The sequence below is a fragment of the Entelurus aequoreus genome, linkage group LG08 (assembly GCF_033978785.1).
Source record: "Entelurus aequoreus isolate RoL-2023_Sb linkage group LG08, RoL_Eaeq_v1.1, whole genome shotgun sequence".
In the NCBI taxonomy this organism is placed as follows: Eukaryota; Metazoa; Chordata; class Actinopteri; order Syngnathiformes; family Syngnathidae; genus Entelurus; species Entelurus aequoreus.
Genome location: NC_084738.1, coordinates 81,292,330 through 81,311,682, shown reverse-complemented (window position 1 = coordinate 81,311,682; position 19,353 = coordinate 81,292,330). Strand labels below are relative to the sequence as shown.

The following is a 19,353-nucleotide window of genomic DNA, read 5'->3' as shown; positions in this document are numbered from 1 at the left end:
ACTCATCCTAGACATTTAAACTACCATTTTTCCACGTTCAACAAATTTCCAGGAATTCCGTTTTTTCCCCCCAATCTTTTTAGTTGGACTTCTCCTTTTCCTTTTGTATCCCATTTAAACGGTTCCACCTTCAAAATGTTCTTAGTCAGGAGAAAAAAAACAAGTTGGTTTAGGAACTAGAAACATTCCCGGCTTTCCGGAAATTCCAGGAATTTCTCAATTAAAAAGTGTTACTACTTCAACATTTCTTGAGCGATTTAATCAATTCCAACACCAACCAATTCAACTCATTCAGGACATTTATGCTCCTAATCATTTTTTTTTAAAAATCCCGCTTTTCCCAAAATTCCCACATTTCCAGGAAGTTCCCATTGAAATGAATGGGACATTTTTCCAAGTTGCACAATTCCCACATTTTTCCACCTATTCAAACCATTCCGACATCAACACATTCAACTCATCCTAGACATTCAAACGACCATTTTTCCACGTTCAACAAATTTCCAGGAATTCCGTTTTTTCCCCCAATCTTTTTTGTTTGACTACTCCTTTTCCTTTTTTCATCCCATTTAAACTGTTCCACCTTCAAAATGTCCTTAGTCAGGACAAAAAACCAAGTTGGTTTAGGAACTAAAAACATTCCCGCTTTCCGGAAATTCCAGGAATTTCTCAATTAAAAAGTGTTACTACTTCAACATTTCTTGAGCGATTTAATCAATTCCAACACCAACCAATTCAACTCATTCAGGACATTTATGCTCCTAATCATTTTTTTTTTTAAATCCCGCTTTTCCCAAAATTCCCACATTTCCAGGAAGTTCCCATTGAAATGAATGGGACATTTTTCCAAGTTGCACAATTCCCACATTTTTCCACCTATTCAAACCATTCTGACATCAACACATTCAACTCATCCTAGACATTCAAACGACCATTTTTCCACGTTCAACAAATTTCCAGGAATTCCGTTTTTTTCCCCAATCTTTTTTGTTTGACTACTCCTTTTCCTTTTTTCATCCCATTTAAACTGTCCCACCTTCAAAATGTCCTTAGTCAGGACAAAAAAAACAAGTTGGTTTAGGAACTAGAAACATTCCCGGCTTTCCGGAAATTCCAGGAATTTCTCAATTAAAAAGTGTTACTACTTCAACATTTCTTGAGCGATTTAATCAATTCCAACACCAACCAATTCAGCTCATTCAGGACATTTATGCTCCTAATCATTTTTTTTTTTAAATCCCGCTTTTCCCAAAATTCCCACATTTCCAGGAAGTTCCCATTGAAATGAATGGGACATTTTTCCAAGTTGCACAATTCCCACATTTTTCCACCTATTCAAACCATTCCGACATCAACACATTCAACTCATCCTAGACATTCAAACAACCATTTTTCCACGTTCGACAAATTTCCAGGAATTCCGTTTTTTCCCCCAATCTTTTTTGTTTGACTACTCCTTTTCCTTTTTTCATCCCATTTAAACTGTTCCACCTTCAAAATGTCCTTAGTCAGGACAAAAAACCAAGTTGGTTTAGGAACTAAAAACATTCCCGCTTTCCGGAAATTCCAGGAATTTCTCAATTAAAAAGTGTTACTACTTCAACATTTCTTGAGCGATTTAATCAATTCCAACACCAACCAATTCAGCTCATTCAGGACATTTATGCTCCTAATCATTTTTTTTTTAAAATCCCGCTTTTCCCAAAATTCCCACATTTCCAGGAAGTTCCCATTGAAATGAATAGGGCATTTTTCCAAGTTGCACAATTCCCACATTTTTCCACCTATTCAAACCATTCCGACCTCAACACATTCAACTCATCCTAGACATTCAAACGACCATTTTTCCACGTTCAACAAATTTCCAGGAATTCCGTTTTTTCCCCCAATCTTTTTTGTTTGACTACTCCTTTTCCTTTTTTCATCCCATTTAAACTGTTCCACCTTCAAAATGTCCTTAGTCAGGACAAAAAACCAAGTTGGTTTAGGAACTAAAAACATTCCCGCTTTCCGGAAATTCCAGGAATTTCTCAATTAAAAAGTGTTACTACTTCAACATTTCTTGAGCGATTTAAACAATTCCAACACCAACCAATTCAACTCATTCAGGACATTTATGCTCCTAATCATTTTTTTTTTTAAATCCCGCTTTTCCCAAAATTCCCACATTTCCAGGAAGTTCCCATTGAAATGAATGGGACATTTTTCCAAGTTGCACAATTCCCACATTTTTCCACCTATTCAAACCATTCCGACATCAACACAGTCAACTCATCCTAGACATTCAAACGACCATTTTTCCACGTTCAACAAATTTCCAGGAATTCCGTTTTTTTCCCCAATCTTTTTTGTTTGACTACTCCTTTTCCTTTTTTCATCCCATTTAAACTGTTCCACCTTCAAAATGTCCTTAGTCAGGACAAAAAAAAAAAGTTGGTTTAGGAACCAGAAACATTCCCGGCTTTCCGGAAATTCCAGGAATTTATCAATTAAAAAGTGTTACTACTTCAACATTTCTTGAGCGATTTAATCAATTCCAATACCAACCAATTCAACTCATTCAGGACATTTATGCTCCTAATCATTTTTTTTTTTAAATCCCGCTTTTCCCAAAATTCCCACATTTCCAGGAAGTTCCCATTGAAATGAATAGGGCATTTTTCCAAGTTGCACAATTCCCACATTTTTCCACCTATTCAAACCATTCCGACATCAACACATTCAACTCATCCTAGACATTCAAACGACCATTTTTCCACGTTCAACAAATTTCCAGGAATTCCGTTTTTTTCCCCAATCTTTTTTGTTTGACTACTCCTTTTCCTTTTTTCATCCCATTTAAACTGTTCCACCTTCAAAATGTCCTTAGTGAGGACAAAAAACCAAGTTGGTTTAGGAACTAAAAACATTCCCGCTTTCCGGAAATTCCAGGAATTTCTCAATTAAAAAGTGTTACTATTCAACATTTCTTGAGCGATTTAATCAATTCCAACACCAACCAATTCAACTCATTCAGGACATTTATGCTCCTAATCATTTTTTTTTTTAAATCCCGCTTTTCCCAAAATTCCCACATTTCCAGGAAGTTCCCATTGAAATGAATGGGACATTTTTCCAAGTTGCACAATTCCCACATTTTCCCACCTATTCAAACCATTCCGACATCAACACATTCAACTCATCGTAGACATTCAAACGACCATTTTTCCACGTTCAACAAATTTCCAGGAATTCCGTTTTTTCCCCCAATCTTTTTTGTTTGACTACTCCTTTTCCTTTTTTCATCCCATTTAAACTGTTCCACCTTCAAAATGTCCTTAGTCAGGACAAAAAACCAAGTTGGTTTAGGAACTAAAAACATTCCCGCTTTCCGGAAATTCCAGGAATTTCTCAATTAAAAAGTGTTACTACTTCAACATTTCTTGAGCGATTTAAACAATTCCAACACCAACCAATTCAGCTCATTCAGGACATTTATGCTCCTAATCATTTTTTTTTTAATCCCGCTTTTCCCAAAATTCCCACATTTCCAGGAAGTTCCCATTGAAATGAATAGGGCATTTTTCCAAGTTGCACAATTCCCACATTTTCCAACCTGTTCAAACCATTCCACCTTCAACTCATCCTAGACATTCAAACTACCATTTTTCCACGTTCAACAAATTTCCAGGAATTCCGTTTTTTTCCCCAACCCTTTTTCCAACCTTTTTCGTTTGACTACTCCTTTTCTTTTTTCCAACCCATTTAAACTGTTCCACCTTAAAAATGTTCTTAGTCAGGACAAAAAAACCAAATTGGTTTAGGAACTAGAAACATTCCCGGCTTTCCGGAAATTCCAGGAATTTCTCAATTAAAAAGTGTTACTACTTCAACATTTCTTGAGCGATTTAATCAATTCCAACACCAACCAATTCAACTCATTCAGGACATTTATGCTCCTAATCATTTTTTTTTTTAAATCCCGCTTTTCCCAAAATTCCCACATTTCCAGGAAGTTCCCATTGAAATGAATGGGACATTTTTCCAAGTTGCACAATTCCCACATTTTTCCACCTATTCAAACCATTCCGACATCAACACATTCAACTCATCCTAGACATTCAAACGACCATTTTTCCACGTTCAAAAAATTTCCAGGAATTCCGTTTTTTTCCCCAATCTTTTTTGTTTGACTACTCCTTTTCCTTTTTTCATCCCATTTAAACTGTTCCACCTTCAAAATGTCCTTAGTCAGGACAAAAAACCAAGTTGGTTTAGGAACTAAAAACATTCCCGCTTTCCGGAAATTCCAGGAATTTCTCCATTAAAAAGTGTTACTACTTCAACATTTCTTGAGCGATTTAATCAATTCCAACACCAACCAATTCAGCTCATTCAGGACATTTATGCTCCTAATCATTTTTTTTTTAATCCCGCTTTTCCCAAAATTCCCACATTTCCAGGAAGTTCCCATTGAAATGAATAGGGCATTTTTCCAAGTTGCACAATTCCCACATTTTCCAACCTGTTCAAACCATTCCACCTTCAACTCATCCTAGACATTCAAACTACCATTTTTCCACGTTCAACAAATTTCCAGGAATTCCGTTTTTTTCCCCAACCCTTTTTCCAACCTTTTTCGTTTGACTACTCCTTTTCTTTTTTCCAACCCATTTAAACTGTTCCACCTTAAAAATGTTCTTAGTCAGGACAAAAAAACCAAATTGGTTTAGGAACTAGAAACATTCCCGGCTTTCCGGAAATTCCAGGAATTTCTCAATTAAAAAGTGTTACTACTTCAACATTTCTTGAGCGATTTAATCAATTCCAACACCAACCAATTCAACTCATTCAGGACATTCATGCTCCCAATCATTAAAAAAAAAAAAAACCCCGCTTTTCCAAAAATTCCCAAATTTCCAGGAAGTTCCCATTTAAATGAATGGGGCATTTTTCCAAGTTACACAATTCCCATATTTTTCAACCTATTCAAACCATTCCAACATCAACACATTCAACTCATCCTAGACATTTAAACTACCATTTTTCCACGTTCAACAAATTTCCAGGAATTCCGTTTTTTTCCCCCAATCTTTTTAGTTGGACTTCTCCTTTTCCTTTTTTATCCCATTTAAACGGTTCCACCTTCAAAATGTTCTTAGTCAGGACAAAAAAAACAAGTTGGTTTAGGAACTAGAAACATTCCCGGCTTTCCGGAAATTCCAGGAATTTCTCAATTAAAAAGTGTTACTACTTCAACATTTCTTGAGCGATTTAATCAATTCCAACACCAACCAATTCAGCTCATTCAGGACATTTATGCTCGTAATCATTTTTTTTTTTAAATCCCGCTTTTCCCAAAATTCCCACATTTCCAGGAAGTTCCCATTGAAATGAATGGGACATTTTTCCAAGTTGCACAATTCCCACATTTTTCCACCTATTCAAACCATTCCGACATCAACACATTCAACTCATCCTAGACATTCAAACGACCATTTTTCCACGTTCAACAAATTTCCAGGAATTCCGTTTTTTTCCCCAATCTTTTTTGTTTGACTACTCCTTTTCCTTTTTTCATCCCATTTAAACTGTTCCACCTTCAAAATGTCCTTAGTCAGGACAAAAAAAACAAGTTGGTTTAGGAACTAGAAACATTCCCGGCTTTCCGGAAATTCCAGGAATTTCTCAATTAAAAAGTGTTACTACTTCAACATTTCTTGAGCGATTTAATCAATTCCAATACCAACCAATTCAACTCATTCAGGACATTTATGCTCCTAATAATTTTTTTTTTTAAATCCCGCTTTTCCCAAAATTCCCACATTTCCAGGAAGTTCCCATTGAAATGAATGGGACATTTTTCCAAGTTGCACAATTCCCACATTTTTCCACCTATTCAAACCATTCCGACATCAACACATTCAACTCATCCTAGACATTCAAACGACCATTTTTCCACGTTCAACAAATTTCCAGGAATTCCGTTTTTTTCCCCAATCTTTTTTGTTTGACTACTCCTTTTCCTTTTTTCATCCCATTTAAACTGTTCCACCTTCAAAATGTCCTTAGTCAGGACAAAAAACCAAGTTGGTTTAGGAACTAAAAACATTCCCGCTTTCCGGAAATTCCAGGAATTTCTCAATTAAAAAGTGTTACTACTTCAACATTTCTTGAGCGATTTAAACAATTCCAACACCAACCAATTCAGCTCATTCAGGACATTTATGCTCCTAATCATTTTTTTTTTAAATCCCGCTTTTCCCAAAATTCCCACATTTCCAGGAAGTTCCCATTGAAATGAATGGGACATTTTTCCAAGTTGCACAATTCCCACATTTTCCCACCTATTCAAACCATTCCGACATCAACACATTCAACTCATCCTAGACATTCAAACGACCATTTTTCCACGTACAACAAATTTCCAGGAATTCCGTTTTTTTCCCCAATCTTTTTTGTTTGACTACTCCTTTTCCTTTTTTCATCCCATTTAAACTGTTCCACCTTCAAAATGTCCTTAGTCAGGACAAAAAACCAAGTTGGTTTAGGAACTAAAAACATTCCCGCTTTCCGGAAATTCCAGGAATTTTTCAATTAAAAAGTGTTACTACTTCAACATTTCTTGAGCGATTTAATCAATTCCAACACCAACCAATTCAACTCATTCAGGACATTTATGCTCCTAATCATTTTTTTTTTTAAATCCCGCTTTTCCCAAAATCCCCACATTTCCAGGAAGTTCCCATTGAAATGAATGGGACATTTTTCCAAGTTGCACAATTCCCACATTTTTCCACCTATTCAAACCATTCCGACATCAACACATTCAACTCATCCTAGACATTCAAACGACCATTTTTCCACGTTCAACAAATTTCCAGGAATTCCGTTTTTTTCCCCAATCTTTTTTGTTTGACTACTCCTTTTCCTTTTTTTCATCCCATTTAAACTGTTCCACCTTCAAAATGTCCTTAGTCAGGACAAAAAACCAAGTTGGTTTAGGAACTAAAAACATTCCCGCTTTCCGGAAATTCCAGGAATTTCTCAATTAAAAAGTGTTACTACTTCAACATTTCTTGAGCGATTTAATCAATTCCAACACCAACCAATTCAACTCATTCAGGACATTTATGCTCCTAATCATTTTTTTTTTTAAATCCCGCTTTTCCCAAAATTCCCACATTTCCAGGAAGTTCCCATTGAAATGAATGGGACATTTTTCCAAGTTGCACAATTCCCACATTTTTCCACCTATTCAAACCATTCCGACATCAACACATTCAACTCATCCTAGACATTCAAACGACCATTTTTCCACGTTCAACAAATTTCCAGGAATTCCGTTTTTTCCCCCAATCTTTTTTGTTTGACTACTCCTTTTCCTTTTTTCATCCCATTTAAACTGTTCCACCTTCAAAATGTCCTTAGTCAGGACAAAAAAACCAAGTTGGTTTAGGAACTAGAAACATTCCCGGCTTTCCGGAAATTCCAGGAATTTATCAATTAAAAAGTGTTACTACTTCAACATTTCTTGAGCGATTTAATCAATTCCAACACCAACCAATTCAGCTCATTCAGGACATTTATGCTCCTAATCATTTTTTTTTTTAAATCCCGCTTTTCCCAAAATTCCCACATTTACAGGAAGTTCCCATTTAAATGAATGGGGCATTTTTCCAAGTTACACAATTCCCACATTTTTCCACCTATTCAAACCATTCCAACATCAACACATTCAACTCATCCTAGACATTTAAACTACCATTTTTCCACGTTCAACAAATTTCCAGGAATTCCGTTTTTTTCCCCCAATCTTTTTAGTTGGACTTCTCCTTTTCCTTTTTTATCCCATTTAAACTGTTCCACCTTCAAAATGTTCTTAGTCAGGACAAAAAAAACCAAGTTGGTTTAGGAACTAGAAACATTCCCGGCTTTCCGGAAATTCCAGGAATTTCTCAATTAAAAAGTGTTACTACTTCAACATTTCTTGAGCGATTTAATCAATTCCAACACCAACCAATTCAACTCATTCAGGACATTCATGCTCCCAATCATTAAAAAAAAAAAAAACCCCGCTTTTCCAAAAATTCCCAAATTTCCAGGAAGTTCCCATTTAAATGAATGGGGCATTTTTCCAAGTTACACAATTCCCATATTTTTCAACCTATTCAAACCATTCCAACATCAACACATTCAACTCATCCTAGACATTCAAACGACCATTTTTCCACGTTCAACAAATTTCCAGGAATTCCGTTTTTTCCCCCAATCTTTTTTGTTTGACTACTCCTTTTCCTTTTTTCATCCCATTTAAACTGTTCCACCTTCAAAATGTCCTTAGTCAGGACAAAAAACCAAGTTGGTTTAGGAACTAAAAACATTCCCGCTTTCCGGAAATTCCAGGAATTTCTCAATTAAAAAGTGTTACTACTTCAACATTTCTTGAGCGATTTAAACAATTCCAACACCAACCAATTGATCTCATTCCGGAGATTCATGCTCCTAATCATTTTCCAAAAAAATCCCGCTTTTCCCCAAATTTCCAGGAAGTTCCCATTGAAATGAATGGGGCATTTTTCCAAGTTGCACATTTTTCAACCTATTCAAACCATTCCAACATCAACACGTTCCACTCATCCAAATAACACTTTCCCAAGTTCCAAACCAAATTCCGGTTTTCCTGGAAATTCAAACTCGTCAACATTCAAACCATTCTTACATTCATACTACATTCTGTCAGCGTTTCAGTTCAACTTCAGCATTCACACGCAATTCCTTCAGGAACTTCATTAAAGGAGCACTTTCTCACCACTGCGATGCGTTGTCTCTGCACAAGGGTCACCTGGGGGTGAGGCCACACAGGTGCACAAGTTCCGCCGTCACACGTCCTTGCGCGCCGTCCTGCTACTCTACTTGTTTTTGTGAGTACTTCCCACTTGTTGCTCCGCCCCTTGTTCGCCTCCTTCACCCGCTTCCTGCGTCCCCACAGAGCCGGCGTCCTGGTGGCGTCGTCCTGCTACATGGCCTTCAAGATGGCGGGCCTGGAGCGTCGTCTGAACTCCATGTTGGCGGCCGGGGCGCGCCTGCACGGCTCGTACGAGCGACACACCTGAAAGTCTGCACTAATAAGATCGTTCAAATCTTTAACATTAATAATAATTATTCATATATAGAAAATAATGTTTAATTTCACTGTTTACCTTCGTATTTACGTTAAAAAAGTGCTAAAAGAATGTTCTTTTATTGCTAACTTTTATTGCTAACTTTCAATGCTAACGGCCGCAAACTTCTTGTATGAAATGAAACGTTAAAAATATTTTCTTTAATGACGACTTTGTCTTTATACTAACATTGTTTTTTTTACTTATTTTATGCTAACAGTGCTTTTTCGCCTGTTTTTTACACCTGGCTGGAAAACATTTAGCACCTAGCACCGAAAATTTTAGCACCCACCAGGAAAAATTTTAGCACCTAGTGCAAAAAATGTTTAGCACCCTAGCTGGAAAATTGTTAGCACCTCGCTTGAAATCTTTTAGAAACTAGCTTGAGATTTTAGCAACTAGCTTGAAAATTTGTAGCTACTAGCTTGTACATTTAGCTGGAAAATGTGTTAGCATCTCGCTTGAAATCTTTTAGAACCTAGCTCGAAATTTTAGCAACTCGCTTGAAAATTTGTAGCACCTAGCTTGTAAATTTTAGCTGGAAAATTTGTTAGCACCTCGCCTGAAATCTTTTAGAACCTAGCTCGAAATTTTAGCAACTAGTTTGAAAATTTGTAGCACCTAGCTTGTAAATTTTTTAGCAACCTAGCACAAAAACATTTAGCTGTAAAATTGTTTAAAGCTTTTAGAACCTAGCTTGCAACATTTTAGCACCCAGCTGGAAAATTTTTAGCACCTAGCGCAAAAAATGTTTAGCACCCTAGCTGGAAAATTGTTAGCACCTCGCTTGAAATCTTTCAGAACCTAGCTCGAAATTTTAGCAACTAGCTTGAACATTTGTAGCACCTAGCTTGTAAATGTAGCTGGAAAATTTGTTAGCAACTCGCTTGAAATCTTTTAGAACCTACCTCGAAATTTTAGCAACTCGCTTGAAAATTTGTAGCACCTTGCTTGTAAATTTGTAGCACCAAGCTTGTAAATTTAGCTGGAAAATTTGTTAGCACCTCGCTTGAAATCTTTTAGAACCTAGCTCGAAATTTTTGCAACTCGCTTGAAAATTTGTAGCACCTAGCTTGTAAATTTTAGCTGGAAAATTTGTTAGCACCTCGCTTGAAATCTTTCAGAACCTAGCTTGAAATTTTAGCCACTAGCTTGAAAATTTGTAGCACCTAGCTTGTAAATTTTTTAGCAACCTAGCACAAAAACATTTAGCATTTAGCTGTAAAATTGTTTAAAGCTTTTAGAACCTAGCTTGCAAAATTTTAGCACCCAGCTAAAAAAAATTTGCACCTAGCGCAAAAATGTTTAGCACCCTAGCTGGAAAATTGTTAGCACCTCGCTTGAAATCTTTCAGAACCTAGCTCAAAATTTTAGCAACTCGCTTGAAAATTTGTAGTACCTAGCTCTTAAATTTAGCTGGAAAATTTGTTAGCACCTCGCTTGAAATCTTTTAGAACCTACCTCAAAATTTTAGCAACTCGCTTGAAAATTTGTAGCACCTAGCTTGTAAATTTTAGCTGGAAAATTTGTTAGCACCTCGCTTGAAATCTTTCAGAACCTAGCTCGAAATTTTAGCAACTAGCTTGAAAATTTGTAGCACCTAGCTTGTAAATTCTTTAGCAACCTAGCACAAAAACATTTAGCATTTAGCTGTAAAATTGTTTAAAGCTTTTACAACCTAGCTTGCAAAATTTTAGCACCCAGCTCAACATTTTTTGCACCCAGCGCAAAAATGTTTAGCACCCTAGCTGGAAAATTGTTAGCACCTCGCTTGAAATCTTTCAGAACCTAGCTTGAAATTTTAGGAACTAGCTTGAAAATTTGTAGCACCTAGCTTGTAAATTTAGCTGGAAAATTTGTTAGCACGTAGCTTGAAATCTTTCAGAACCTAGCTCGAAATGTCAGCAACTAGCTTGAAAATTTGTAGCACCTAGATTGTAGATTTTAGCTGGAAAATTGTTAGCACCTCGCTTGATACCATTTATGACCTGCATGAAATTTTTTTAGCTACTAATGCGGAAATTTTAGCACCTAGCGCAAACATTTTTTGCATTTAACTGTAAAATTGTTAGCAACTTTAAAGCTTTTAGAACCTAGCTGGAAAAATGTTAGCAACTAGCTTGAAATCTTTTAGAACCTAGTTGGAAAAATGTTAGCGACTAGCTTCAAATCTTTCAGAACCTACCTTGAAATTTTTTAGAACCTTGTTGGAAACATTTTTATTACCTAGCTGGAAAAATGTTTAGCACCGAGCTGGAAAATTGTAAGAGCCTAGTTCGGAATTTTTTAGCAACTAGCATGAACATTTTAGCACCTAGCTGGAAATTTTTTAACACCGAGCTGGAAAATTGTTACACCTAGCTCGAAAATATTTAGAGCCTAGTTCGGAATTTTTTAGCAACTAGCATGAATATTTTAGCACCTAGCTGGAAATGTTTTAACACCGAGCTGGAAAATTGTTACACCTAGCTCGCAAATATTTAGAACCTAGTTCAGAATTTTTTAGCAACTAACACGAAAGTTCTAGCACCTAGCTGGAAATCTTTCAGAACCTAGGTTGAAATTTTTTAGCAACTAGCGCAGAAATTTTAAAACCTGGATGCCAATTTTTAGCATCTAGCTATAAATCTTTTAGCAACTAGCGCAGAAATTTTAGAACCTAGTTAGACAATTTTTATAGCACCTGGCACAAAAATTTTAAACATTTAGCTGGAAAATTGTTCGCACCTTAATAAACTTATAATTTGCATTTAATCAAAATACAATGTTTTTCAAAATGGAAAATATTTTTAATAATATAAATGAAGATATAATAAAATAAATCAGTTAAAAATAAGAACAAATAATTTTAAAATATAAAATACATTTTTATTCTAATAATTTTGCGTGTGTGCAGACTTCTAGTTCCAGTTTGATTACTTGTTGAGTATTTTTTTTAGCAACTAGCACAAACATTTTTATCACTTAGCTGGAAAAATGTTTAGCACCGAGCTGAATAATTGTTACACCTAGCTCGAAAATATTTAGAACTTACCTCGGAATTTTTTAGCAACTAGCATGAACATTTTAGCACCTAGCTGGAAGTTTTTTAACACAGAGCTGGAAAATAGTTACACCTAGCTCGCAAATATTTAGAACCTAGTTTGGAATTTTTTTAGCAACTACCATGAAAATTTTAGCACCGAGCTGGACATTTTTTAACACCGAGCTGGAAAATTGTTACACCTAGCTCCAAAACATTTAGGACGTAGCTCGGAATTTTGTAGCGACTAGAATGAACATTTTAGGACCTGGCTGGAAGATTTTTAGCACCTAGCACAACATTTTTTAGCACCTAGATGGAAAATTGTTAGCACCTAGCTTTAAAACATTTCAAAAAAAAAAATCCGAATTTTTTTAACAACTAGCGCAGAAATGTTAGCACCTAGCTTGAAAACTAATAGAACCTAGCTTAAATTTTTTTGAGTAGCTCATGAGGAAATTTTAGCACCTAGCTCGATGGTTGTTGTTGCTTCTCAGCTAAATGTCCTTGCAGGACGGCAGCGAGGCTTCGGGACGCTGAGATGGTTGAAGAGCTCGCCGCCAACCTGTTCAAGCTGGACAAGGTGAGTACGGCTTTCCGTCCAGTCAGCGCGCCTCCACCATCCAGACGCGAAAATTTTTGCGCCCCAAGCATTGTGGCGCACATTTTTGTATTGGATCCAGGTGTTCCTAATGAAGTGACCCTGTGCTCCTTATGTTCACGGTTCACTTCCCTTTATGCTCAATGAAAGACATTACATACTGTAAGTGGCACACACTAGTGTATTTAACGTGTTATTTTCAAGATGTGTAGCGAAGCCTTTTAAAGAAAAACATTTTTTTTTATTATTATTTTTTTTTTTTTAGATAACAAAATGCCTTTTCTTCTCAAAGTGAAGCAGACATAAACAAGCTCGAGAACTGGTGTGTCCAAAGTGTGGCCCGCGGCCCAATCGGTAGCATTCTCATGTTAGCATGTTAGCTTTTTTGCAGGTACACACACCAGCGTCGAATATTTTATTACTTGACTAATGATACCTGTTAGCATGCTAACGTTAGTATGCTATCTTTTTTTATTTTATTTATTTTTAGCTAATTTTTTCGTTGCATTTTAGCATGCTAACGTTAGCAGGCTAGCATTTTAAACACATTTTCCGGATACAAATATTTTGTTACTTGACGAATGATACCTGTTAGTATGCTAACATTAGTATGCTAGCTTTTTTTTTTAGCTAATTATATAGGTTAGGGTCCTAACCCTAACCCTGGTCGTATTTTGATACTTGTTGCACGCTAACGTTAGCAGGCTAGCATTTTAAACACATTTTCCGGATACACACCTCAGAGTAATATACTTTGGTGCTTGACGCATGCTACAGTTAGCGTTTTACCATGCTAGCTTTTTTTTTGCTAATTTTGCCCGTACACACATCAGCGTCAAATATTTTGATACTTGACGAATGATACTTGTTAGCATGCTAACGTTAGTATGCTATGTTTTTCTTTTAGCAAATTTTATAGGTGTACACTGTTGTATTTTGGTACTTGATGCATGCTAACGTTAGCAGGCTAGCATTTTACACACATTTTTCAGGTACACGCCTCAGACTAATATACTTTGGTGCTTGAAACATGTTACAGTTAGCATTTTACAGTGCTAGCTTTTTTTTGTCATTTTGCAGGTATACACATCAGCGTCAAATCTTTTGTTACTTGGCGAATGATACCTGTTAGCATGCAAATGTTCGTATGCTAGCTTTTTTTTGCAAATTTTACAGGTATACACCTTAGCGTTAAATATTTTGCTACTTGGCAAATGATACCTGTTAGCATGCTAACGTTAGTATGCTAGTTTTTTTTTTAAGCTAATTATATAGGTTAGGGTCCTAACCCTAACCCTGGTCATATTTTGATACTTGTTGCACGCTAACGTTAGCAGGCTAGCATTTTAAACACATTTTCCGGATATACGCCTCAGAGTAATATACTTTGGTGCTTGAAACATGTTACAGTTAGCATTTTACAGTGCTAGCTTTTTTTTGTCATTTTGCAGGTACACACATCAGCGTCAAATCTTTTGTTACTTGGCGAATGATACCTGTTAGCATGCTAATGTTCGTATACTAGCTTTTTTTTGCAAATTTTACAGGTATACACCTTAGTGTTAAATATTTTGCTACTTGGCGAATGATACCTGTTAGCATGCTAACGTTAGTATGCTAGATTTTTTTTGCAAATTTTACAGGTATACACCTTAGCGTTAAATATTTTGCTACTTGGCGAGTGATACCTGTTAGCATGCTAACGTTAGTATGCTAGATTTTTTTTTTTAAGCTAATTATATAGGTTAGGGTCCTAACCCTAACTCTGGTTGTATTTTGATAACGTTAGTATGCTATCTTTTTTATTTGTTTTTAGCAAATTTTTTCGTTGTATTTTGGTACTTGATGCACGCTAACGTTAGCAGGCTAGCATTTTAAACACATTTTTCGGGTACACACCTCAGAGTAATATATTTTGGTGCTTGACACATGTTAGAGTTAGCATTTTACTATGCTAGCTTTTTTGCTCATTTTGCAGGTACACACGTTAGCGTCAAATATTTTGTTACTTGACGAATGATACCTGTTAGCTTGCTAATGTTCGTATGCTAGCTTTTTTGCAAATTTTGCAGATGTACACCTCAGTGTCAAATATTTTGCTACTTGGCGAATGATACCTGTTAGCATGCTAACGTTAGTATGCTAGCTTTTTTTTAGGCTAATTATATAGGTTAGGGTCGTAACCCTAACCCTGGTTGTATTTTGATAATGTTAGTATGCTAGCTTTTTTATTTGTTTTTAGCAAATTTTTTCGTTCTATTTTGGTACTTGATGCACGCTAACGTTAGCAGGCTAGCATTTTAAACACATTTTTCGGGTAAACACCTCAGTGTAATATACTTTGGTGCTTGACACATGTTAGAGTTAGCATTTTACCATGCTAGCTTTGTTGCTCATTTTGCAGGTACACACGTTAGCGTCAAATATTTTGTTACTTGACGAATGATACCTGTTAGCTTGCTAATGTTCATATGCTAGCTTTTTTTTGTTGCAAATTTTACAGGTATACACCTCAGAGTTAAATATCTAGCTACTTGGCGAATGATACCTGTTAGCATGCTAATGTTAGTATGCTAGGTTCTTTTTTTTTATAGCTAATTATATAGGTTAGGGTCGTAACCCTAACACTGGTCGTATTTTGATACTTGTTGCACGCTAACATTAGCAGGCTAGCATTTTAAACACATTTTTTGGTTACACGCCTCAGTGTGATATATTTTGGTGCTTGACGTTAGTTAGCGTTTTAGCCTGCTAACATTAGCATGCTAGGTTTTTAGCACCTAGCTGGAAAATTGTGAGCATCAAAAATTAAAACTTTTAGGACCTCGGTCCAATTTTTTTAGCGACTATTACGGAATGCTAGATTTTTTTTTTTTAGCCAGCAGGTATACACCTCAGTGCCATATGTTTTGGTATTTTACCAATGCTAACTGTAAGCATGATATTGTTTGCCTGTTAGCATAGAACTGTTAACGTGCTAGTTTTTTTTGTGTGGTTTTTTTTGGCTAATTTTGCCAATTTTTTTGTGCTAACTGTAAGCATTTAAGTTCCACTTAAGTTCATTCACACCAAATTCCTACCGAAATTGAATTTTCTAGTTCTTTGATTTAAAAAAAAAAAAAAAGTATACATTGTACAGGTTTCGAAGGTGAAAACTACCAAAATGGCCCCCAGTCTGTGTCCCTAAACACACGTCACTGTTAGCACATGATGGAAAAGTCATTTTTACACAAAAAGTCGTGTACTATTTTCTCCAACTTGGTGTTTGTGGTCCTCAGGTTCGGAGAAACCTCCAGAAGCTGCTTGACGACGCCTGAAGAGGAGAGTGGTCATGTGACCTCTTGAAATCAACTAGTGCAACAGCACCCTCTGCTGGTCACGGCCAGTAGTGTTGATGTAGCGTCTCATTCATTTCATTTTATTTGCTCTTTTCACGTTGTAAATCTCATTTTAATTATCTATATTCTGATAGAAAACATCTTTTTATCTTGTCTGAGGTCTTCTAAGTCAACTTTTTTTATGTTATGATCAGACTTTATTATAAATATATATATTTTGTTTCAGTCTGTTGCAGCTGTGGATCCAGCAGAGTCGATGCTTTGGCATGACGTCATATTGTGTGACGTCACACTTTGGCTGCGCACAATGCTGTGCTCTGTGAGTCTGAAATACACTTGTCCAAAGATCATCTATGTGACAGGAGCACTGTGCTGTTTTTTTACGCACCCAGTCCAAAAACGTAACTTTAGTCAAAGATCCTTTATATGACAAGAACAACTGCTGTTTTTAAGGATCTACTTAAAAATTGAATGTTAGTCAAAGATCCTTTATATGACAAGAACATACTGCTGTTTTTAAGGATCTACTTAAAAATGGAATGTTAGTCAAAGATCCTTTATATGACAAGAACATACTGCTGTTTTTAAGGATCTACTTAAAAATTGAATGTTAGTCAAAGATCCTTTGTATGATAAGAACATGGTGCTGTTTTTAAGGACCTATTTCAAAAATGGAATGTTAGTCAAAGATCCTTTATATGACAAGAACATACTGCTGTTTTTAAGGATCTACTTAAAAATTGAATGTTAGTCAAAGATCCTTTGTATGATAAGAACATGGTGCTGTTTTTAAGGACCTATTTCAAAAATGGAATGTTAGTCAAAGATCTTTTATATGACAAGAAAATGCTGCTGTTTTTAGGGACCTTTTCAAAAATGGAATGTTAGTCAAAGATCCTTTATATGACAAGAACATGCTGCAGTTTTTAGGGACCTATGTCAAAAATTGAATCTTAGTCAAATATCTTTTATACGACAAGAAAATGCTGCTGTTTTTAAGGACCTACTTAAAAATGGAATGTTAGTCAAAGATCCTTTATATGACAAGAACATGCTGCTGTTTTTAAGGACCTACTTAAAAATGGAATGTTAGTCAAAGAACCTTTATATGACAAGAACATACTGCTTTTTTAAGGACCTACTTAAAAATGGAATCTTAGTCAAAGATCCTTTATGTGACAAGAACATGTTGTTTTTAAGGACCTAATTAAAAAAATTAACTTTAATCAAAGATCCTTTAAGTGACAAGAACATGTTGTTTTTAAGGACCTATGTCAAAAATGTAACTTTAGTCAAAGATCCTATCTGTGACAAGAACATTTTGCTGTTTTTAAGTAACAAAGAAGCAACTTTAATCAAAGATCCTATGTGTGGCAAGAACATGCTGCTGTTTTTAAGGACCTATGTCAAAAATGTAACTTTAGTCAAAGATCCTTTATGTGACAAGAACATTCTGCTGTTTTTAAATAACAAAGAAGCAACTTTAATCAAAGATCCTATGTGTGGCAAGAACATGCTGCTGTTTTTAAGGACCAATGTCAAAAATGTAACTTTAGTCAAAGATCCTATGTGTGACAAGAACATTTGGCTGTTTTTAAGTAACAAAGAAGCAACTTTAATCAAAGATCCTATGTGTGGCAAGAACATGCTGCTGTTTTTAAGGACCTATGTCAAAAATGTAACTTTAGTCAAAGATCCTTTATGTGACAAGAACATGTTGTTTTTAAGGACCAATGTCAAAAATGTAACTTTAGTCAAAGATCCTTTATGTGACAAGAACATTCTGCTGTTTTTAAATAACAAAGAAGCAACTTTAATCAAAGATCCTATGTGTGGCAAGAACATTCTGCTGTTTTTAAGGACCAATGTCAAAAATGTAACTTTAGTCAAAGATCCTTTATGTGACAATAACATGTTGTTTTTAAGGACCAATGTCAAAAATGTAACTTTAGTCAAAGATCCTTTACGTGACAATAACATGCTGCTGTTTTTAAGGACCTATGTCAAAAATGTAACTTTAGTCAAAGATCCTTTATGTGACAAGAACATTCTGCTGTTTTTAAGTAACAAAGAAGCAACTTTAATCAAAGATCCTATGTGTGGCAAGAACATTCTGCTGTTTTTAAGGACCTATGTCAAAAATGTAACTTTAGTCAAAGATCCTTTATGTGACAATAACATTCTGCTGTTTTTAAGGACCTATGTCAAAAATGTAACTTTAGTCAAAGATCCTTTATGTGACAATAACATTCTGCTGTTTTTAAGGACCAATGTCAAAAATGTAACTTTAGTCAAAAATCCTTTACGTGACAAGAACATTCTGCTGTTTTTAAGTAACAAAGAAGCAACTTTAATCAAAGATCCTATGTGTGGCAAGAACATTCTGCTGTTTTTAAGGACCTATGTCAAAAATGTAACTTTAGTCAAAGATCCTTTATGTGACAATAACATTCTGCTGTTTTTAAGGACCTATGTCAAAAATGTAACTTTAGTCAAAGATCCTTTATGTGACAATAACATTCTGCTGTTTTTAAGGACCAATGTCAAAAATGTAACTTTAGTCAAAGATCCTTTACGTGACAAGAACATGTTGTTTTTAAGGACCAATGTCAAAAATGTAACTTTAGTCAAAGATCCTTTATGTGACAAGAACATTCTGCTGTTTTTAAGGACCTATGTCAAAAATTTAACTTTAGTCAAAGATCCTTTACGTGACAATAACATGCTGCTGTTTTTAAGGACCTATGTCAAAAATGTAACTTTAGTCAAAGATCCTTTATGTGACAAGGACATTCTGCTGTTTTTAAATAACAAAGAAGCAACTTTAATCAAAGATCCTATGTGTGGCAAGAACATTCTGCTGTTTTTAAGGACCTATGTCAAAAATGTAACTTTAGTCAAAGATCCTTTATGTGACAATAACATGTTGTTTTTAAGGACCAATGTCAAAAATGTAACTTTAGTCAAAGATCCTTTACGTGACAATAACATGCTGCTGTTTTTAAGGACCTATGTCAAAAATGTAACTTTAGTCAAAGATCCTTTATGTGACAAGAACATTCTGCTGTTTTTAAGTAACAAAGAAGCAACTTTAATCAAAGATCCTATGTGTGGCAAGAACATTCTGCTGTTTTTAAGGACCTATGTCAAAAATGTAACTTTAGTCAAAGATCCTTTATGTGACAATAACATTCTGCTGTTTTTAAAGACCAATGTCAAAAATGTAACTTTAGTCAAAAATCCTCTACG

General features: G+C 35.5%; 2 protein-coding genes across 6 annotated transcripts in view; both read left to right on the top strand.

The window, feature by feature from the left end:
• LOC133656348 (GRAM domain-containing protein 2B-like) overlaps positions 1-16,324 on the top strand; it is a 30,789-nt gene extending 14,465 nt beyond the window's left edge. For 3 of the 5 annotated variants that reach the window (XM_062057404.1, XM_062057403.1, XM_062057402.1), the window contains 4 exons: positions 8,819-8,903; positions 8,972-9,076; positions 12,679-12,748; positions 16,045-16,324. In XM_062057404.1, the coding sequence (XP_061913388.1) occupies positions 8,819-8,903; positions 8,972-9,076; positions 12,679-12,748; positions 16,045-16,083 (299 nt within the window). In that variant the 3' untranslated portion in view covers positions 16,084-16,324. Of the gene's footprint in view, positions 1-8,763; positions 8,904-8,971; positions 9,077-12,678; positions 12,749-16,044 lie in introns of those variants that run through there. The other 2 variants (XR_009827130.1, XR_009827129.1) reach the window with 2 other exon arrangements.
• The window catches only part of LOC133656347 (TNF receptor-associated factor 2-like), a 32,295-nt gene continuing 29,050 nt past the window's right edge, over positions 16,109-19,353 (top strand). Inside the window, exons 1-2 of the mRNA XM_062057401.1 lie at positions 16,109-16,162; positions 16,331-16,423. The gene's annotated coding sequence lies outside the window, so the exon portion shown is untranslated. The remainder of the gene's footprint in view (positions 16,163-16,330; positions 16,424-19,353) is intronic.